Genomic DNA, 21748 nt, shown 5'->3' with positions numbered 1-21748 from the left:
ACCACAGTCGGGGTGCTGTTTCCGCACCGCACGGACGGAATCACTTTTTGTCATCTGTTGCACGGGAAACAAGCGCACGAGGAGACCTGGAGAGCGGAGGTCTGCACGGCGGTCGCTCCCGTCCCGACGCGCGCCGGGATCTGGGGCGCTGGGGCGCTGGGCAGCGGCCGCGCTGACCCCGGCCTCGTGCCCAGACCCATCGCCCCGCTTCCTGCGGCGTCCAGGTCTGACCGGACGCCGACCCCGCCGCGAAGGTTCCGCCCGGAGCCGGCGCTGCGCGCGCATCTGGAGCCTTTTGGGCCCTCCGGGCCCCCGGCGCGGCCGTACCGGAAGTGGGCGGAAGGGCGGGGCCCGGGCGCGGCGGGTTTGAACTGGCAACGGTCGGGCCGTTTGCGTCCGGCTCTGGCTGCGCTGCTCGGCGGTTCCTGGAGCTGCGGCGGGGGCGGTGAGCGCGGGGGGCGGCGGCGGGGTCGGGGCGGCGGGGGGCGGCGGCGGGGCCGGGGCGGCGGGGGGCGGCGGCGGGGCCGAGGGCGGCGGGGCCGGGGGGCGGCGGGGCCGGGGCGGCGGGGTGGGGGGCCGCGGGCCGCCTGCCCCCGTTCCGTCCCTGCCTCCGGGCCTGCGACTGCCACGGAGTCGCCTCCGTTAGCAGGACCGTGCCACCCTACAGGTGTGCTTGCGACGCCGCCCCCGCCCGGCGTCCAGGTGTTGCACATTAGTGAGCAGCCGCGGGGCGGGCGGTTCCTCCTGCCCCCTGCCGGGCGGCCTGCCCGCGGCCTCTTGGCGCTCAGCGGGTCGTGTTCACCTGACGCCGCCAGGCGGCGTGCGGGCCACCTGGGACGTACTGCGGCCGGGCTCCAGGCCACCGCGAAGCCGCCGTCGTCCCGCCGCTGGCGGAGGGGCCCGGCCTTCAGGCCCCGAAACACCCGCGCACCTGCGCGGCGGGACGGGTTCGCTGGGGCAGGGCGGCCCCTACTGCCCCCTGGCTCGCTCCCCCCTCGCTCCTGCCCCGCAATTCGCAGAAGTGAATTAGCACTGAAATTCTGCTGTCGAATTTAAAATCAGGGGGAAAAAATAAGAAACTGAATGTGGGACGTGATTCCAAAAGCACTGAAAGTTTGGGAAACGTCTTGGAAGAGACACAAGGAACAACAGATAATTCATTAGATTGTTATATTCAGAAGCTAAACGGGAAATCTCGAATTTGACAGGTGCTGGTAGGGGGGTTATTCAAGGTATTTTTGTAAAGCTGTTACCCGATGCATTGAGTGTTTTGTAAGGACAGCGTGCAGGGTATAATAGAAGGGCCATGTGACGATTATGAAGCTACTGTGATCATCTCCAATCCAGATACGTCTCGTTTCAGAAAAGTGACTTGCTCTGCAATCTTTCTTTGGTCAAGTCTTTTTTATTAACGATTTTTAAATCTGTGACTTAGATGAAAATACAGGATGCACGTTTATGCTCACACTTAATATGTGAGGTGTCAGAATTTGGATTTGAAAAGATGTTGCCTGTAGAATGGAAGCTTGGACTTCTGAAGGTCAGTAACAGGAACCGCACACCCCTGCTTCGCGAGGTTCAAGGGCTCAGTGATGGGACAACGAGGGAAGCTCGGCCTGAGATGAGGGGGCCCCACTGAGGAAGTTGTCCCAGGTGCCCACCTCTGTGTCCGTCAGGAAGCGCTGCAGTTGGAGACCAGCTGGGCAGCGGCCACGGCCAGCTGTGCCGACAATGCCCCATTCGAGCATGACATTTTCAGAGGACATTGGCAAAATAGTCTTTTTACAGGAAAACGAATAGCATGCTGAAGTTTCTAAAACAGCCTCACATAAGCAGTGGCTGTACCTGAATTGTACTTAGACAGCGGGGGCTGGCGCAGCAGACATGACAGCCGCCCTCACGCCTTCGAAAGTGGAGTCGTGTAAACAGTGACCGTACTCGTGTAGCCGTGAGTAGAAAAAGAGCCAGTAGGTAACGGTTGCAGCAAACACCTCTGCGGCGTGAGGACGCGTTTTTGAATTCTCAGGTGCACAAAGGTGGAGAAAGTTGTTGAGAGAGTTGGTGAGTTCTGTGATGTTGGCAGGTGTTCACACGGAACTGGCTTTCTAGTGTACCAGAGGTTCTTTTGAACCCGAATGTTCTAAGAAACGTTAGGAGCCTAAAGAAATAACTTCCCAGGATCGCGGGCCCGTTCGCTGGCGCTCTGGGACCCTGCGGCCTTCCTGGAGCGTGGGGAGCCGTAGGTGCTGCCGGAGCTGGTCGTCGAGGGGCCAAGGCAGTGGCTTCTGCTGCCGCCGTCCCCACACCTGCGGCTGCTGCTGTCGTCTGAGGCAGTTAGGGAGGACGGCGAGGTCAGCCGCACGCCGGGCCTCTGCGCGCTGGGTTCCAGGGGCACCGCGCTCCCGCCCCGACAGCCGGGCCGTCTCTGGGTGCGGCCAGATCCCCTGGGGACCAAAATCGTGCAGACTGCTCTGGGGGCTCACAGGTGGGCCCGTCTCAGTGTCTGAGGACATTAGAGGACTCCGGATTAGAATTCCTGCTAGTGACAGCATCCGTTCTTACTCCAGGTTGTTTTTTTTCTCCTCCTACCTTCACCTTAACCTTGCTGGCCATCTCACTGTGTGTCCGTCGGGTAGGATGTCGCATCCGAGCAGTTTCGTCATCTACCCTGTGTCGCTGTTGTTCACACGTCGATCCCACTGACTGTTGCCTGTATCTTGCTTCGAATTCTCAGGATCGATGTTGCTGGATCTGTGCCCCTCACGTTTAAAAGAGGAAAATGTGGTTTCTCATCTGATCAGCCAAAGTCCTCTTTCCCATGTGAAAGAGAACAGCGTTAGGAAAATTAGAAAATGACTGCGTTAATTCAGAGTAAAAGTTGTTTTAGGAGCTGTGTTACATGAAATTCGTGTTGCCTTACGAGGATGCTTGATGATTGCTACACTACTGTGAACGCTTCCGCCTTGGGCTGCTAATTCTGTCCCTGTGTTTATCAGCTTCCAGGTAATGAGAGGTGCTGGCCGTGCCATTTCTGACGAGCCGAGACTCCCAAGATGGAAACTTTGTCTTTCCCCAGATATAATGTAGCTGAGATCGTGACACATATTCGAAACAAAATCTTAACGGGAGCTGATGGTAAAAACCTCTCCAAAAATGATCTTTATCCGAATCCGAAGGTGAGGCATGGCTGTGTTTATGTGTGGAGGTCGTATCTGAAGACAGATGGAACTCCTAGGTGCAGCGGGTGGAGAAGGGCATGTCCCCAACTGTTGGGTGCAGGCTGGTCATTTTAATCAAGGGGGTTCTCTCAACTCCTATAATTTAAAATAGCAGGCAGTAACGTGAGGGACTTCTGCGTTCTCTGAGTTCAGTTCTTTAATGTGGTCATTTCTTAAAAAAACAAAAAAACAAAAAAAACAAAAAACTTCTAAGCCAAAGATATATTAAAATATATTAAACTTCGGTGGTTATCGGTGTGGTGATGAGGGCGTCACTTACGGGTAGGGCTTGAAGGCATGACTCCACGTGGTTTATAGCCACGAAAAAGTGCTTAGAAACGGTTCTCTTTGGAAGTGCACAGATTAATTTTCTTGCATTAGGTCCAGGGATGGGGGGAGTGACTTGTTTTGATAGACACTGTTCTTTATACCTGTAGTTACTAAATGCAAAAATGAACTATTTGTGTGTCATGGAAAATCCCAAAGTCTCCTTCCAGTGTCCTGGGTTGGTCTTGACGCGGTAGCATGACAAACCCTGGTTTAATGACGTGTCTTAACTTTTGACCTCGACGCCCCTTTTATTCACATGGAAGGGACGGTCCCAGCATACGGGTCGCAGCAGGTCGTGCAGGCCACCGTGTGGCGGGTGCTGTCTTGAAGGCAGACTGGAGAAGGCGCACCCGCCCTGTTCCATTATCCTCCCCCCGCCCCGGCTCACAGTCTTTGCCCCGACGTCTAAGGCCTCACACGGGCTCCGGGCTCTTTTTTAAGTGGGAACGCCGCCGGCATGCCTCACGGCCCGTTTGGAGGGGCCCGTCCTGCCGCACCCCGCGGGGGACGTGTGGCTGGATCGGACACAGCTGCCGCCCTCGTCACGCACGTGTGCGTCAGTGGCCACGTGCGAGCGGACGGAGCGTGCGAGGCGCCTTGAAGCCCGGGAAACGTCAGCGGTGTCCCCGGGGGTGGGGGGGGCGGCGCGGCCGGGGGCTTGGGCGCCCCGCACTGACCGGCACTTCTCTCTCGCAGCCCGAGGTCCTGCACATGATCTACCTGCGGGCCCTGCAGATCGTGTACGGGACGCGCCTGGAGCATTTCTACATGGTGGGTTCGCCGCCGCCCCCCGCTGCGAGCAGGGAGTTCTTCTTAACAAAATCAAAGGCTTATGTAAAGCTGACGTCGTTTACGGAGGAACCTGAGGCCTAGTGGCGGTCCGGATTGATAGCTTTAGTAAGACGAGCTACAGCGCTAGACCTAAATGGCCAGTTATTGACGTTAGGCTGTTACGCACAGATTTACAGGCCTGTCTTCAGAGACTAAGAGGCACCAGCCAAGTCCTGCCAGGCACTGTCCCCAAGTAGGGCCCCAGGTGTGAGTAGCCGGCACCGAGGCCGGAAGCCGCTGAGCCTGGGCGGCCGGGCTCAGCTCTTGGGGTTCCATTCGGGGTTTCTGGCAGCGGGGCCCTGTCTTCCCTCTTGCTGCTTTGTCATCACACTGAAGTGTCCCCGTCACGCCTGCAGGCCTCCGCAGGGCCTCGCAGCGCACTGGCGAGCGTGGCGCCCGGCACCCAGGGACCCACAGCGGCTCCCCCTTCGTTTCGCCCTCCTTCGAAGACATCTTTGTCAAGCAGCCGCTGTGAATCTGGCGTTAGCAACAACCCTAGTTTTGTGCTAGGATCTGGGTCGTTAAGTTTTTTTTCAGTTTCGTGATAATAAGTTAATACAATTTGATCTTATTTTATGATTGAGGTTCCTTGAAATTGGAGATTTTTCTAATTTTGACGAGTTAGTGTGTAATCTAGATTTTGTGATTTACTCCGTTTAGATGCCCGTGAACTCTGACGTCATGTACCCGCACCTAATGGAGGGCTTCTTACCCGTCAGCAATTTATTCATTTACCTGTGAGTAGAGTCGCGTTATTTTCTTAGTCAAATTCACACCTCCATGATATTAGGCTTGCTTAATGACATGATCTCTTGGCGAAGGAATTTCTACCGTGTTTCTTCCTGCTTCCTCCATCCCATGCACGCGCATGCACGCGCACACACACCACACACACACACGCACACACACACGTTCAGAACCGCAGGCTTCCAGCCCACATAGCTAGCTGCCTCCCCCTGTGCACTTGTAACTGCAGTGTTAAGATGTGAATGCAACATTTTTGGAGGGTTTCGCATTGGCGGAGCCCCAGAATGTCCACGAGTGTGTGTGCCGTTTGTTAGGACCTGTCGCTGTACCTTGGTGTCACATGCACGATGCGGCAGAGGTCAGCGCTGTGCGGTCATGCATGGTAGTAGACCTTGTCCTTTGACACTGAGAAATATGTCCAGAGATCCCTTTGAAAGTCAGATGTTTGGGGTCTCTCGGTGCGTAACTCACAACAACGTCTAATGCTCTCTCCACCTCGTCCAGGAACTCGTTTCTGCCCATCTGCCGGGTGAACGACTTCGAGACTGCTGATATTCTGTATCCGAGTAAGTGAGAGTTGACAAGTTTTTAATGTCTGGCTTCAATCTAACATTTTACCTTTCTGTTAATAAATGTAAAGGAAAAAAAGGAAATTGGTCTTAGAAAGTGTATCCCATTCTTAAGCATTCATTTTTTTGTATCTAATATTGGAAGGTTGTCCTTCGTAGAGCCACAGAACAGCTATTTTTCTGCGTAGTTGTTCTTAATTCCTTACATTTGAGAAATGTTCTGTAGATCTGAGACTGTGAATGCAGGTGACGTGCCGGCGGTGAGGCCGCTCGGCGGGCCCTGCCCCGCAGCATCACGGAGGCCGCACCGTGGGCGCGGGCGGGGTGCGGGCGCGGGCGCCAGGGTCGGCGTCCTTGAGCGGCGGGTGTGGCAGGGGCCGTGCTGTCATCTCTGCGTTGTCCCAGAGCTCCGCTCAGGGCGTCTGGCTCTCCATTCCAGAAGCAAAACGGACCAGTCGGTTTCTGAGCGGCATCATCAACTTCATCCACTTCAGGGACTCGTGCCGCGAGACCTACATGGAGTTTCTCTGGCAATACGTAAGCGTTCAGGCGTTTGGGGTCGCGTGCCAGGTCAGCAACGACATTTATGAGCTGCTGATCTCTTTTGAAATGGTCGTCATAGGTAACTAACTAGTGTAGAATCAGATTTGATTTTATGTTTCCACGGAGTTGCAGATTTTAGGTCCTGGAAAGTGTTTCTCACAATGAGATTTTCTTTTTTCTTTTTTTTTTTTCTTTTTTCTTTTTTTTTTTTTTTTTTGAGATTTTCTTTGATATTCAGTAGCATTCAGGAGAGGCTGGGTTTTCTGTTTTAATCTTGTAGTTGGGGCTTCTTTTCCTATATTAGGAAGTATAAGGGAAGAACAGTGATAAATCCATATTTTTCTTTTGATGTTTAATAGTGTAGCGTTCTTTAATCGAGGCTTCAGATTTGTATTTGCTTTTTAAGTGATGGCCTAACTGGATATTTTATGATGCTTGCCCAACACTGCATTATAAGATTCAGTTTAAGTAAATCATTTTAGCAGATAAACAGATTCCATTATTAGTTTAGAGAATGTGGAAAGGTCGTGGGTCATTTGTGACTCATTCCATCTGTCCTCAGTTTGGGTGCATAGTCTTAGAGACACACCAGTGACAGGAGACAGTCAGAGCTTCAGCCCCGGCCACCCCGCGCCGCGCAGGCCAGCGTTTGCACGAGTCGCGCCAGAGCGTTCCCCCTGAGCACACTGCACGCCTGCACACGTGCTGCCAGCGTGCGCGCGCACACGTTCATAGGATGCAGCGCAGCCACCTGCCATTTCCGCAGAGGCCTCCGCGAGGCCCATCCCCAGCCGTGCCTCGGGGGCTGGGCGTCACACCCAGCACCTCACAGCTGCCGGAGCGTCACCGTCATGCACCTGACGCTTCATGGAGACGGAGCTGCTCGGTCCCGGAGCCGCAGTCAGTCCTGGGTGTCGCTCCTGGCACCTGCCTCGGTGGCTGACCGTGTGGCCACAGCCGCGGGGTGAATGGTGCAGACACCCGGGTTCGCAGTCACGTGCCCATCCCGTCCCAGATTAGTTATTTCTGATGGTGAAAGTTGGAGTGAGTGAGCACTTTGCAGTCTGTACTGGTACACAGCTTTCTAAACGTCACTGATGGTGTCGAAAAGCACTAATATGAAATTATTACAATTGCTTTGATAGAAATCTTCTGTGGACAAAATGCAGCAGTTAAATGCCGCACACCAGGAGGCGTTAATGAAACTGGAGAGACTCGAGTAAGTGGATTCAAAGACCAATAATCGCGACTTCAGAAACCCGGAGTGGACCGTCGGTGGTCGACGCCCTCCCGGCTTGACCCACTTCCGAAGTGGAGCGCTGTTTGCTTACCGTCTGGTTTTCCTTGTTTCTGACTCTTAGTACGTAATACACTCTCTTGCTCCTTGTGGTTTAGCGCATTAGCCAGACACGCTCACAGCTGTCAGCTGACCCCTGAGCTGCGTCCGGGGGTGTCCACCTTCTGTGGGTGAGCCGGACCCCACGGGCTTTGCCCTCCGCAGACCAGTCGATTCTGTTACAGTTTTTACTTTTTTGAAAGCGGTTTGCTGTGTTCTGACTTGGGTCAATTAGGAGAAAGACATTCCCAAGGTGTGCTTCCTTGGCCTCTGCATACTGACTTAGAACAGGGGGCTTTTGTCCTTGCCAGCGAGTTGATGTCTGAGAGTCTGCCGCAGGCGAGGTCCTTTCCAGGCCACCCGTGGAAGCCGCCGTCGGAGGCGGCAGTATGCGCGGGGCGGGCGTGAGGGTTAGCACGGTAAACTCGGCGCGCCCCGGACCCAATAAGCCACCAGCTGGGGAGAGTGTCATACTCAGCACGACACTGTCTCTCTGAGGACAAAGCCCGTGCGGGACTCCCGACGGTCAGGACTTCTGCTCGCTGGTAGGAAAAGAGAGAATAGAAAACGGGCGAAGGGCATGAATGAGGGTCACGGGACTAGATGCAGATAACTAACTAGAAATACGTAAAGATCGTTGAGCTCGCCAGCAGGGGTTAAAATGACAGGTCCACACTGTTCAGAAGCTGACGCTGAGCTCCTTCCCCTGGCGAGACGGGGCGTGTACGTGGTGGTGGGGCCGGCGGGGGCGGCTGCGGCCCGAGGGGCCGGGAGGGCAGGTGTGCGGCGAGTCCCCACACGGGGACCAGGAGGGAGCCGTGCAGTGGAGCCGGGTCGTCGGGCTTCAGTCGCCGCCACACGCCAGGTGGCTTTGTCGCCGGCGTTTTCCGGGGGCGGAGGCTGCACGTGGCCTCCGTGGAGCGTGGCCGGCCCTGACCGCGCTGCCTTGTCAGTTCTGTCCCAGCCGGAGAGCAGGCGGAGTTCCAGCAGCTGTCGGAGGAGATCCAGGAGCTGCAGCAGCTGCTGAACCAGGACTTCCGGCAGAAGACGGTATCTGCTCAGACGCCTCCCCAGCTGAACGTGGCATTTCGTAGATGCGGGCGGGGGGTGCGTCGTGGTCAGCGACTGAAGACGGGTCTGGTGCTGCCCCGCCGTGCCCCGGTCACTCCGCGGTGCTGTGGTCCTGTGGTCTAGGATCTCCCTGTGTCCCCTCCGGCTGTCCCCAGACTACCGGGCCGCCCCGGGCACTGCGGCCAGCCCTCAGGGTGCCTCTGGGAGTCTCGCGTTTCCATGGGGAGGTGTCCGGCGTCTGTCGGGCACTGCAGTTTCAGTGAATCACACAACCTCTCGGGTCTGAACCTGGGGTTTGGCGTTCGCTGTGATGGGAAGCAGGTCCTATGTGAAAGTCATCGTGGAGCAGGGACGAGGACTCTGGCCTGACCCAGCAGTGCGCATCTGTCCGGGCCCCACAGCCACACTTCCGAGGGCCGCCAGGTGGCCGGGACACGCGTCCTCAGGCCGTTACTTGGGCGTTGCCCTTACTTCGCCGTCTGGGTCCCCCACTCAGCTCCTCCACTTCCTGTATTTTGTGAGAAAGCATTGAGTGGCCAAATTTAAATCCATTTTGAATCATAAAACAGTTGTTTGCTGTTTTCTTTAGATACTGCTGCAAGAGAGAAACGCCCAGAAGAAGTCTGAGGTTCTGGAGAAGACCAAGCGCTTGGTGAGCATCGTCCGCCCTGAGCGGCGTCCGGGGCTGGGCAGCCGGCGGGAGGAGCGTTCGGACGGCGCCGCGTGTCGTCAGATGCTTCTCTCGTTCCTTTTTTCCCTTAAAATGAAACTCTTTTCAATTTGAACTTACTAGACGACTGTTGTAAAAAATACTGAAACACGTCAACTATACGGTGAAAGCGACAAGGTCCCGAAAGTCCCACACAGACACGGCCTGGGTCTCTCTGCCCCGCGCACGCGCGGGTGACCTCCGCGCTCGCCTCCGACTCGCCCTCCCCCGCCTGCAGTGTAGACGGTGGGGCCTCTGTCCTGTCGGTCGGCTGTCACGTTGTTCTCACGCTTTGCCGTGGGACAGTCACGTGGAGTCCTTCCCACCTGCATGTGCGCCGGGCTGCTTTTCACCCCAGAACGAGTTCTGCGTAGGGCTTCTGGGCCAGAGGGGCGCCCACTCCCGCGGGGCGCACATGCCAGCCGACGCCTGGAAAGGCACCAGTCACAGCTCTTCACAGGCTGTGGCGTGTGCCTCTCCCGGTATCCTTGCCAAACCAGTGTTTTTGGTTTGTTTTACTCTGTCATTCTTAAAAAAAAAAATTTTTTTTTTTTTTTTTGCTGCTTAGTGATTCTGAGTCTCGTTCAGTGGTTTGTTATTTCGTAAACTACCTGTGGGTGTTCCTTGTTTGTTTTTTTAAGAAACTTGATGAGATAGGGGTACCAACTTTGTCTATCGGTCACCATTTTCCCTAGTAGAAGGTGTATGTTCTCGTGCAATGAAATTGATGTGGCCAGAAGGTTTTGGCCTTAGCACCGTGCACGGAGGCCAGCCTCGTTCCTCATCCAGCCATTTCCTCTTTGTGGTTTCTCTGTTATCGTAACACGCTTTAGAGCGACATCCAGAATTTACTTCAGTATAGTAGATTTATTTTCCTGCCATTTCTTTTTTATTGGAAAATTCGTCTGACTAGTTTGGACTATGGTTCAATTTTATTAATTTCTTTCTGACTCATTTAAATCTTATTAGAGCAAAATCATTTTATAGTTACAGTATCAAATATAGGCTTCCGATTAAGGGAAGAAAGTGATGAAGGTCGTGGCTTGCAGTGTGAGGACGGCGGTTTCGTCTTGCGGGGCATTGAGAGTCAGTAACGTGGTTCTCTAACCTCTGAGAACAAAATAACATTGTTTCAAATATCCCGCCTGGCTTCCGAGTTAGTTGATCAAAAGTTAACTTTCTTTAGTCAAAAATAATTTAGGCGTCATATACGCCATGCGGTAGTGCATTCCTGTCACAAGAACACTCGGGTGACGTCCGCACGCGGAGTCCGGCACGAAGCCTATCGCCTCTGCCCACTCCGCCCAGATGTCACGCCTCTGGTTCTGTGTTGTTACGTTGTTGTTCTGTTGTTGTTCTGTTTTCGTGGAATCCGTTTGTGGTGCCTGTTGATCTGTGAATTGATACTTTTGACTATTTCCAGGAAATGGTAAAAAGTATCAACTAACACTTGGGAGGGGAGTTCATAGGAATATTTTTTCTTTTTATGTAATTGTGGACTTGCAGAAAAGTTTTAAGAGAATTCTGATACCCTTCACGCCAGTTCCCCAAACAGCGTGAAATTCGGGAGAACGGGGGGGGGGGGGGGAGGGGGATTCGCGTAAACTCTGCAAGCGTGGACTGAGGGCCTGCTCAGTGCGGTCACTTGGTCTGGGTCCCAGGAGAACGGGAACTGGACGCCCCCGCGGGGCTCAGGCCATTGAGAAGCGCAGTAAGGCACAGCTGTAGCGGCCCAGGTGCAGTGACGGTGCCGTGCAGGGGAGGGACACAGTGGGGCGGCTTCCGGGCTTCCAGGGCCACAGGCGAGGTGATGGCACCCAGGAGGCCGTACTGACCGAGGGGGCCCACGCGGCCCTGTCTAGACGAGACGAGCGTTGCCGCTCGCAGGGTGTGCTCGGGGACGGGGGTCAGCTGGCGCCGGAAGGGGTGAGGGGCGCGTGGGGGACGAGCTGCGTGTCGCGCCGACGAGGTGATCCAGGCCTGGGGCAGCTGCGCGCGGCCAGGGGGCGGCGACGTGGCCCCTCGCCACCAACACGGACCAGGCTTCTTGGTTCTTTTCCGTCAGTGATGGGAAATTGCCAATTTTATTGTTATAGCTAATACATAAAAATGTTTCCCCAACAGAATGAGCTGAAATTGTTGGTGGTTTCCTTGAAAGAAGTACAGGAGAGTTTGAAAACAAAAATCGTGGATTCTCCAGAGAAGGTGAAGAACTACAAAGAAAAAATGAAAGACACGGTCCAGAAGCTGAAGAGCTCCAGGGTGAGTCTCCTCCGCCGTGTTCACGCTCCGCACCATGGCGGCGGCCCCCGTCTGTCGGGAGCCGACTCGGGCCCCGTGGCGTCCGCGCTGGGCAGCCCGACGTGGTCGAAGGGGGAAGCAGGGTCGCAGGTGTTTGCTCAAGGGTGCAGCCCAGGCCTGAGGCCTTGCTCTGGGCGATCAAAACGGATGCCCGGCCTCAGGAGACGTAGGTACTTTATTTTAAGGGAGAAAGGTGTTAAACGGTTTTAGAATAAATTCTGTAATCGTGGATTTTAATATGTATTATAAAAAAGCGTAGGGCCTGCATGTGCGGCAGGAGGTATGTGGGAGATCTTTGCCTTCTGTGGAACTTCTGCAGTAGTACAGGGTGCTTCGCGATACGTCACGAGGGCTGCTGGCTCAGGTCGTGGGTCGGTGGCCAGGTTTGTGCCGACACCGGAGGGACAGGCAGAGGCGTCCTAGCTAAACGCGTGTGGGGAAGAGCGAGGCCGAGGGGAGCGGCGGGGTGCGTGAGGGGAGACGCCTGGGGCGCGGGCGCTGGGCCTGACCCTCAGGGCGCGGGCGCAGCAGTGCCCAGCTAGCTGGCCCCGGAATGGTCCGCGTTGGGAAGAGGCGGGTTCCGGGGCCGAGGTGGGGCGGGACAGGGGCAGAAGCAGGTGGGCGAGTTCCCTCAGCCTTGCGAGGGCGGGTCTTTCAACCGTTCATTAGAAAGCGTTTCTGGCTCGTGTTTGTGGTTGTGACTCGGGTAATTCCCGATGATTAGGGTTGTCACGTGGTGGAAAACAGGTCGCCAGGGGAGAAAGGAGGGCCCGAAGCAGGCCTGAGTGTTCACGAGAAGAGAGCGGTCTGCCTAGTGGAGTCTGGGGCAGGGGCCGTCGGCCCGCGGGGCCAGGGGGCCGGCTCTGCACCTCGCACCGTCTGCACAGGCCAACTGCAACTGGATTGAAATTTTAATTTAAAAGCTGGACCATTTTTGGAGTTCCAGGACGTTGGTGTAATCTTGGACTAGGGTAGGTGTGGTCAGTTGAGACTGGCAGCCCGAGAGCCGTAGAGGAAAGTGCGCCATGGAGCACACTCGCGGAGCGCGCGGCAGGACGGCTCAGGGGCCGCGGGAGGTGGGGCGGGGGGCAGCAGGGGGCACGCAGGGCGCGGTGGGGCGTTCTGCCGGGGCAGAGTCCAGCTGGCGGGGGGAGAGGGGCTGGCGGGGGGGGGGGGCTGGTCAGAAAAGAGGGGGCTGGCGGGAGAAGGGGGGCTGGTCTGAAAAAAGGCAGCTGGCGGGAGGAGGAGCTTTGCCGTCCCGGGGGACGTGCTCACAGCGTCCACTCCCTAACCTGGCAGAGTGACTCTCCCAGCGTGGGCCGTGGTGGCTCCTGCACACGCCTAAGACCCAGGGTGGCAGAGCGGCCGGGTGCCTGGGGCGGGGCCGGGTGCTCGGGGAAACGAGGCGTCCCGGTCACGACGCCCTGGAAGGCCGTTCCGGGGGTGGTCCGGTGACGTGCGCGCGCTTTGCTCCTGGCCTGGGACCCGCGTCGTGCTCGGCTCCTGAGCCCCGTGCAGGTGCTTTGGAGGGCGCGGAGCCGGCACGAGGGAGCGCGGCAGCCTCTGGCCTTTCCCTTCGCAGCAAGACGTGATGGAGAAGTACGAGGCGTACCGGGACTCGGTGGACGGGCTGCCGTCCTGCCAGCGGGAGCTGCAGCTCTACCAGAAGAAGGTGCAGGACCTCGCGGACAACAGGGAGAAGCTGGCCGGCCTCCTGAAGGAGGTTGGTGTCGGCCGCGAGCGCTGCGTCTGTGTTTCCCGAGACGAGCAGGCGCCTGGCGCGGGTGGCCGTGTGCGGCGCCCGGGTGCCGACCTCGCGTGCCTCTCGTGCCACAGAGCCTGAGCCTGGAGGACCAGATCGAGGGCGGCGAGTCGGAGCTGCGCAGGCTGAAGGCGGAGGAGGGCTCGCTGCGCAGGCTGGTGGGCGCCAGGAGGGACCGGCTGGCCACGGCGCAGTTCCGCATGAGCAAGAAGCACGAGGACGCGGAGCAGCACAAGCGCGTGGTGATCGAGTAGGTGGCCCGGGCCGGGGGTGGGGGGCGGGGGGGTGCTCCCCGAGGCCGCAGCGCCCGCGGCCCCGGGCGTCACCGTGAACCGCGCGCCTCAGGGACGGCCCGGGGTCCAGTCCTGCCCCCGGGGTCGCCGCGTCAGCCCTCCACCACGGCCCCTGGCGCCCTGGCGAGTGGCCACAGGGGGCTCCTTGCTCCAGCCCCCCACTCCCTCCCGGTCCAGAACATGCTCAAGGGCCGGGAGCTGCGGTGGGGGACGAGGGACCCAGGCGTCTGTGAGGCTCCCCAGCCCTGAGGGCAGCCATGGAGCCCCGGGGCCGGCCCCTCGAGCTGGACGCCAGCCTGGCCCCCCGGGCGGCCTCGTCTCTGCTCCCTGCCTGGGGCAGAGGCTTAGGTTCGTCCACAAACCCGCGTGGCCGCTCCGGGGCCCGGGGAAGGGTGACCTGCCGTCTGCTCCCCTCCAGGGACTGCAGCAAGGTCCAGGAGAGGAGAGGGGCCGTCTGCGAGCGCATCGCCACGACCAGCCAGGAGACCCAGCAGGTGCGGGGCGCGATCCAGCAGCTGAGGGCCACCGCCGAGCGCGAGAAGCAGAAGTCCCAGGTGAGCCGCCCCAGGGCAGACGTGGCCCCGCGGGCCCTTCCGGCCCGTCGCGCCCCTGCGTCTCCCTCCTCCCTGATGGCACCTAGCGGGGCGTCGTGCTTCGCCGCACGAGCGGGTGTTCCAGAATGCGCCGTTTGGAGAAACGAGCGTCCACAGTGACATCAAGTGACGTCCTCTGAGAGCACACGGAGCTCCTGAGAAGAGACTCCGAAGTGCCTCTTACCCCCACTGTTAACGGGAGCAAAAGCCTCTGGGTCGGCCCGTGCGTCCTCGACCCAGGACCGCGGGTCGCGTCGCTTCTTCGCTAGTTTGAGGTGGTTTTGTTTCCCGAACGTCCTCGCGCGGGTGGCGGGCCTCTGTCTGCTGCACCGTCGTCTTCGAACGGGCAGAGCAGCGCCAGCCGCGGGCCCGGTCCTCCTCCTCCTCACGGCCGGGGGCTCCCAGACGGGGCTGGCCCCGCGTCTAGTCGTCCCGGACTAAGTGCAATGAAGCGGCGCTTGGTCACGCCGCCTTCGCAGGCAGCGCGGGTCGGGCTTCCCGCACCCAACATGCACCTGCCTGGCCGCCTTCCACGCCCGCGTCCTGGTTCTGGGGACCCCGTGCGGCGCCCCCATCCGCGTCCGTGTCGGCCCCTGAGGAACGGGGCAGAGGGCGCGTGGCGGCTCTGTCCCCCTGATCCACCCAGCACACCGTCCTGGTGGTTTCCATGACGACGGGTCACGTGGTCAGTGTCCCGGGACCTGCCGCCGTCGCGGGTCCCCGCCTCGTCCTCGGCGAGCAGGCCTCGGCTGTGTCTGCGCAGCTGGCGGGACGGCCCTTTGACACGGAGCAAAAGGCTCCAGTGTTTCTAGAAACGGGACCAAGGCTCTTGCAATGCTCACCGCTCGTTTTCAGCGTGGGCTGCTGCGTGGCATGACTCTGTTCTCTCCTTTCTCCTCAGGAAATCTTCCTGAACCTGAAAGGCGCTCTGGAGAAATACCACGAGGGCATCCAGAAGGCGGCCGAGGAGGGCCGCGCCAGGCTGGGGGCGAAGGCGGCCGCGCTGCGCACGCGGGCGTGCGGGCTGCCGGCCTGAGGGCCGCGGCCGGCTCGGCCACGCGCTCCCCCCCCCCCCCCCCCCCCGCTCCCGTCTGCTTTGGACCTGGACCGGGGTCGAGGGTGACGGCGGCGTCGGCACCGCCCGTCACGTCCTCGCCGGCCGCCGCCGTGCGAGAGCGCGTCATCGCAGACGGGTGCAGCCGTGCGCCTGCTCGGCCCTGTCGCCGGTGACCGACACCGGTGACAGCCGGACGGCAGAAGCGGAACAGCAGCCCACTTACGGCTGCGTCAAACAGCGTGAAATCCCTAGGAATAAATTTAGACTGTGTTTTGAAAATCATGAGACATTAGAGAAAAATAAACGGAAGGCTATACCTTGCTCATGGATTAGAAGGATTGGCGTAATTGAAACGACCACCCTAGATCCAGGTCACTCGGTCCTCACTACCTAAAGCGCGCTGCAGAGTCCGCGCACCCCCTGTCCAAACGCAGAGCCACAACAGCGGGGGAGGTGCCACGCTCCCCGAAACCAAAGTAAACTGCAAAGCCACGGCGATCAAATCACACGGGGCCGGCATGCTGACAGACGGGCCGATGGACGGGGGGCCCGGAAATGAATCCTCACCTAGAGGGGCAGTTCGTCCAAGATGGAGGGGGCAGGGCTATACGATGGGACCAAGTGCCTTGTGGTTCTGGCAGACTGGACCGATATGTCCAAAAGTGAAATCAGACCAGTTTCTTACCCCGTGCACAAAGTGACCATAAAACCAGAGAACACAGGCAGTCGGCCCTCCGACGGCATCTTAGACGTGTCTCCTCAGGTGACGGACAGCAAATGGCACGATGGCAAACCGCGGAGACCACCGAACAGCCTGCTGGCCCGAGGCGTCCGCCAAGGACGCATCTGAGAGGGGGTCGGGATCCAAGACAAGGAACTCAGAAATAAATGCCAAAAAAACCCCAAAAACGAGGGAGGGGACTCACAGACGGTCACCGCGGCGTGTGCAGAGAGGGCCGCCCTCGCTGGTCATGGGGAGGCGCAGGCGGCGGCGCCCTCTGTCCAGCGCCTCCGCCGCTCCCCGGCCTCGGCTGTCCTGTTCAGTGGCGCCCCCCAGGCCCCTCCTGCTCGCCCTGCCCGGAAGCGTGCGCGCTCCCGGCTTTTGCCCTTGGCCCCGATCCCGGGCCCGACCCTGTGGCTCCTGAATTAAACACGTGCCGACTCTCCATCACGTGCATGTAGTTAATTACTCATCACCTCTCCTGAGTGTCGGTGCGTCCAGTAGCCGGGGGCGTGCTGGACCTCGGGACAGTGTGGTGAGGCCGACGTCCCCTTCAGACCCTGTTTTTCACGCAGGACACGAAACAGGACGGCCACGGAGCGCATGGGCTCAGTCGTGACTCCTGAACACACCGCTCTGCCGAGTCCCCGAGTGCCCTCCGACCCACGTGGGACGAGGGACTCGTCCGCCCCCACCTTCTGCCCGCATGCCGCTCCCTTGTGTCTGCCTGCTCAGTGCGAGCCGGGAGCCACGTCCCCAGGCGTCCCTCTCACACCTGCCCAGGGCGCAGACTCGCCGGGGCGCCATGAGGTGTGGGGGCGGCACGGACCGTGCCCGCGGCCGGCCCCCGGTGGGCGCAAGGGGCCCGTCCACCGCCTGCTGGGCCGCCGTGCGTTTCCCCACACGCAGCATCGGCGAGTTCCGGGCCTTCGCTCTCACCCTTTTTTTGCCCCCAAAGAGGTAAAAGCCTTATTCAGAAGCCCTCGGTATAAGCCACGTTGCACCCTATGTCTGGCTGTTTTGACTGAAGCATCGAACTATAAAATTCAGAGTTTTCCCCCAAAGCCCCGTCGGAAGTGACCGTTGGGGTCGTCAGCAGGCGCCCTGGGGCGCGACGGGGCCCGGCACACGGGGCACGCTGCGCGCCTGGCCCGGGGGGGTTTGCTTGAGCAGTGACCGCCGGGCCCGGCCGCCCAGCCGCGGAGCAGGTCCAGCTGACGCTTCGAGGCGCTCACCCGTTTCATGACAGAGCAAGGGAAACGGAAATGTGCGCCTTGCAGGCTGAAGGTAATGCCTCTGAGGCTAGTGCAGCGGGTCGTTTCCTATTTTTAGAAAGGCCAGAAATGTTTCACGTGGAATTGCGTTTCGAGCTCGGGGCCTGCCGCCTGTTCGGTTAAACGGCACTGGCCCTGTGATGGAGATGCGTCCCCGCCTCCCCTCCCGTTACCGCCACCAGGGGGCGCAGCGCAGCACCTCACAAAACGCGGCAGAAAGAACCTCCATCTACTTAGTCGAAATCCTGTGCCTGTCAGGAACCGGGCCGCACGGCAGGTGACTGGCGGGCGAGCAGGCGACGCTCCGCCTGAGTGTGCAGCTGCTCCCCAGCGCCAGCATCGCCGCCCAAGCCCCCCCCCCCCAGATCCTCAGGCACCGGAGTCTCATGGGAGGGCCACATGCCACTGGCCCTCCGGGCGGCGGCGACTGGTCCGTGGGGACCGCGCCAGGCGCGCTGCTGTGTGGGCGTCGGGGCCACGCCGCGGGGGGTCCCTTCTCGTGGGGCGGGGCACTGGGGCCGTTTGGGCTCGCGAGAGCCGGTGGGGTCGTGACAACAGCCGGCACGTGGCTGCCACACGCGGCACGCACGTGGCCTGCGAGCTCTGGTTTCCGGTCCACCGGGGCTCCGCCCGCGCGCGCGGAACAGTCACCCCCGGCCGTTTCCGACGACGACCCGGGCCTCGGGCTTGCGGGCCCACGGGGTGCTTTTTAGTTTCGATGCTTGATTTCTGACGGACGCAGAGCAGGGCCGCTGCTCTTGCTTCTACGTTGGCCCTGGCTGCTCGTGCACCACGGCCGAGCCCCGTGGCTGTGGCAGAGGCCATGTGACCCACAGGGCAGAATGTTTCCAGAGGACACTTGCGAGCCTGGTCGCGCGGATACAGGCGAGGGCCCGGCGAGCCCCTCCTCCCCGCCACTCTCTTGACGTCACCAGCGTGGCAGTCCACAGCTCCCACCCCGTGCTGACTTGAAAGAATGAATGACGCACAGAGGGGTGCCGAATCGACCCGCGGTGACGTGGGCCCGGGCAGCACCGCCGTTCTGTGTGCGGCCACCCGCGCAGACCCGTTTCCTTCGCGTTTCTGCTGAAAACCGCCTCCTGGGTCACCGGTGAGTTAAGGACAGAAGGGGCGGCTTTGAATTCCTGGTGAGCCGCCCTCCCTGTGCCCCCCCCTGCCCCCCGCACCTGCGTCTGCGCCCCGAGGTCGCCCGCGAGGGCTGCCCGCGGCCGCTGTGGCCCAGGACGTCACTGACCTGGTCGTACTTGGGAATAAGTGGGGCAAAGGGGGCCCGGAATGTGTGTGTGTGTGTGTCCGTGCGCGTGCAGGTGTGTGGGTGTGGGTGTGTGTGGGGGTGTGTGGGGTGTGTGCGTGTGTGGGGGGGTGTGGGGTGTGTGTGCACGCAGGTGTATGTGTGTGCATGTGGGTGTGTGTGCGTGCGTGTGTGTGCGCGTGTGTGGGTGTGTGTGCACGCAGGTGTATGTGTGCATGTGGGTGTGTGTGCGTGCGTGTGTGCGCGCACGCAGGTGTATGTGTGTGCATGTGGGCGTGTGCGTGTGTGCGCGCGTGTGTGGGTGTGTGTGCACGCAGGTGTATGTGTGTACGTGTGGGGTGTGTGCGTGTGTGGGTGTGTGTGCGCGTGCGTGTGCGCGTGTGGGGTGTGTGCGTGGGGTGGGGGCGTGGCAGAGGGACAGAGGGGCCCGACGGCGAGGGACGAGGCTCCGGCGCGCGTCCGCGGACGTGCAGCCCCTGGGCCGCTGGGCCCGGCTCAGACCCGTGGCTGCCGCGTCCCGCCCGCAGGTAAGAGTCCCGCAAACCTCGCTCTGCTCGGAAATGATGAAATTGGAAAGAAAAGATCTTTTTCATGTTTTTAACATAAGAAAAAAAAACTAGTTTAAGCCCAACAGTTCAACAAATATTACTCACGTCGTTAGCAAGAAGAAAAGCGGACTTCGGAACAATAAAAAAAATGGAACCGGCGAACACAAGAGGCATTGTCTGCATATCGGAAAAATTAATCTACACGGAAAAGTGTAAGAGCCTGCGATTCAGAAGGCGAAGAATGAGGACAGCCCAGCCGAGAATAATTTTCTAGCCAGTTAATTTAATTGCATAAATCATCCCTTTGTTAGCAATAAAGAGATGTAATTAAAACGAGATTGCTTCTAGTTTCTACTCTCTAGAAACTAAAGGAATTGATTTTAGGCAAAGCACTCTTCCTAACACCAGATCGGCAAATTACATTCACCTTTTTAGAAAAGCTAAATTATTTTGCTGTGATATCACGGTGGGTTTAATTAATATAGATCTGCCGTACGATCTTAAAGAAATAATGTATTTAACGCCCTTAGAACAGAGGCTTGATTCACCTGCGTGTCCGTCCGGTGGGTGGCTGCGGACTCCCGTACACAGGTCGGGAGCGGGGCAGCAGCTGCCGGGGGGACTCGGGGGCGGCGTAACGACCGCTTGGGGGTTTTGTGTGCTGTCCTTGTTTAAAGTAAAAACCGCCTCTGCGTAGTGTTGCGTGATGTCACGGAACCCATTCAGGTCGGCTTCATGCTAAAATCGCCACTCGTGATTATCTGCTGTCTCTGAACCTTTGGGGTTGGTGTTTACGCCAGGGGGATCAAAGGGGAAGCAGGAAGGCCCCGCGGGAAGCTCGGGGCTGGTCAGTCCCTCCACTGTGGAGAGCGCAGGCTTCATGGTGGTGGTGACGAACTTGAATTTCTGAGAGTGCTCTAACCTGGCTGGGGAGCGTGGGAGGGGGCGCGGCCGGGGGTGCCTCTCGCTGCCTCTCTCTCCTCTGACGAAAGGCAAGTGCCAGCAAGGCAGGGGACTCCGTTTGCGGGAGGCCGAGTTACATCTCCCAGGGAGGGACCGCGGCCCACATCGCACTGGGGACAAGAGGGGTCCTTCGGCGAGTCACAGACAACTAGCTGGTTGGTGAGCTCTAGGAACTTACACACGAAGGCATGCGTTTTAATCAAGCACGTCACTGGAAGACGCGACGCAGACCACTGCCAGCTACGCCGCGATTCGAAAGCCCCACATTCGATCAGCAGGAGCTGATTAACCGGCTCAGACACCTCCCATTCCAGGCGGTGGCCCGGGTTCTTTGACTCAGAGGGGGAGGGACCCTGGTGCTGCTGGGGACGCGACTGGTGGCCTCGCGCGGCCCCTACTTCTCTGGAGCTCGGGCCCAGCTGAGCCCCAGCATTCACCTGGCCAAAATGAGTATTTGTAAAATCTTAAACGAGAGCCTTTTCCAAAACTATCCAGCTCAGTGTGAAAAGGCTGCATGTGGATTTCCGCAGCGTGCTTGGCTCAGGAGACACTGGTCCCCGGCCGGCCTCTGCGCCCCAAACGCCCCGCCTTCCTCTGCTCAGCCAGGCCCTCCCTCCAGCTCCTGCTCGAACGCCACCCCTTCTAGAAGCCTCTCTGCCCTCCGCCTCAGGCTGTGCCAATGCTCTTCCTCCGTGACCCGAACCGCATCTCGTCGGCGGCGCCAGATGCGAGGACACTAGATAGACGTTTTTAAGGATTTACATCTGCTTCTAAAAGTTTTCTTACAGAAAAACAAAAAATGGAAACATGCAGAAAACTAAAAATCACCAGTAATTTTATCGTTCAGAAATATGTTAACATTTCAATGCATTAAATTACCTTTTACTTTTTTCCATATATATTATGATTAATTATGATTAGTTACAAAAATTTCCTCAATTCTCCGCCCCGCTTGTAAAAGTAAATGCCACAAGAACTAAGCATAAATGTCAGGATTACGAAACTATTACAAGATTCGTGTTCCGTTCCTCAGTCCTACACATCGCCTCACGTGTTTATTTCTGGATACTTTATACTCTTTCTGCTGATACAGAAGAATGGGGAGCCCTTTCCGTTTAGTCTCTATCGGATTCGTTAGTATCAAAGAAAGCTGTTCGATGGTCACTTTGTATCCGGCTGCTTCCGAAATTCTCTCTGAGGTTCTAACGGCTGTTTTTACAGTCGGGCGAATCTCTCCAGTGTACAGTGTGTTACCTGCTGGATCCGGAACCCTGTCTGACGAGGCGGCAGCTGCCTGTCATTTTCGGCGTGAAGGAAACATGACCGCCACGTACTGTCCCCTCTGTCACTGGTTTCTCTTTTGAGCTAGTCGTTGTTTCTTAAATTTTCTATTCTATTGATTTTGCTTAGAATTTTTATTATGAACTGCAATTTTTTTGTTAAATTTTTTTTTTAAACTACCATCGTTCAGTGTTTTTCCTCTTTTAAATAGCACGTTAGAGGCGAAACCCCACTCGGCGGCAGGGAGATTTTAAAGCACAAGGGACAATACAAGTGACGACATTCGCCGCTGTCCTCGCTCCGCCTTGGCCTTCTCGGGAAAACTTAG

At 58.4% G+C, this 21748-nt stretch overlaps 1 protein-coding gene across 1 annotated transcript; it reads left to right on the top strand.

The window, feature by feature from the left end:
- The first annotated feature begins 326 nt into the window (after positions 1-326).
- On the top strand, positions 327-16528 carry NUF2 (NUF2 component of NDC80 kinetochore complex). Its single transcript, XM_016129686.2, has 14 exons — positions 327-445; positions 2997-3176; positions 4245-4319; positions 5040-5116; positions 5631-5692; positions 6135-6232; positions 7384-7457; positions 8528-8624; positions 9235-9297; positions 11479-11616; positions 13238-13378; positions 13492-13667; positions 14129-14264; positions 15205-16528. The coding sequence occupies exons 2-14, from the start codon at positions 3054-3056 to the stop codon at positions 15337-15339; spliced, it is 1395 nt and encodes a 464-aa protein (XP_015985172.2). The 5' UTR covers positions 327-445; positions 2997-3053; the 3' UTR covers positions 15340-16528.
- The last annotated feature ends 5220 nt before the right edge of the window (positions 16529-21748 follow it).

Source organism: Rousettus aegyptiacus, unplaced genomic scaffold, assembly GCF_014176215.1.
Source record: "Rousettus aegyptiacus isolate mRouAeg1 unplaced genomic scaffold, mRouAeg1.p scaffold_m13_p_17, whole genome shotgun sequence".
NCBI classification, from domain to species: domain Eukaryota; kingdom Metazoa; phylum Chordata; class Mammalia; order Chiroptera; family Pteropodidae; genus Rousettus; species Rousettus aegyptiacus.
This window is presented reverse-complemented; position numbering and strand designations above follow the sequence as displayed.

What these genes read in the sequence shown, in the direction of transcription:
- NUF2 (XM_016129686.2), top strand. Translation starts at nt 3,054, where the DNA reads ATGGAAACTTTGTCTTTCCCCAGATATAATGTAGCTGAGATCGTGACA. An exon ending in AGCAATTTATTCATTTACCT is followed by an intron (nt 5,117 to 5,630) that starts GTGAGTAGAGTC and finishes CACCTCGTCCAG; the next exon opens with GAACTCGTTTCTGCCCATCT. An exon ending in TGGCCGGCCTCCTGAAGGAG is followed by an intron (nt 13,379 to 13,491) that starts GTTGGTGTCGGC and finishes CTCGTGCCACAG; the next exon opens with AGCCTGAGCCTGGAGGACCA.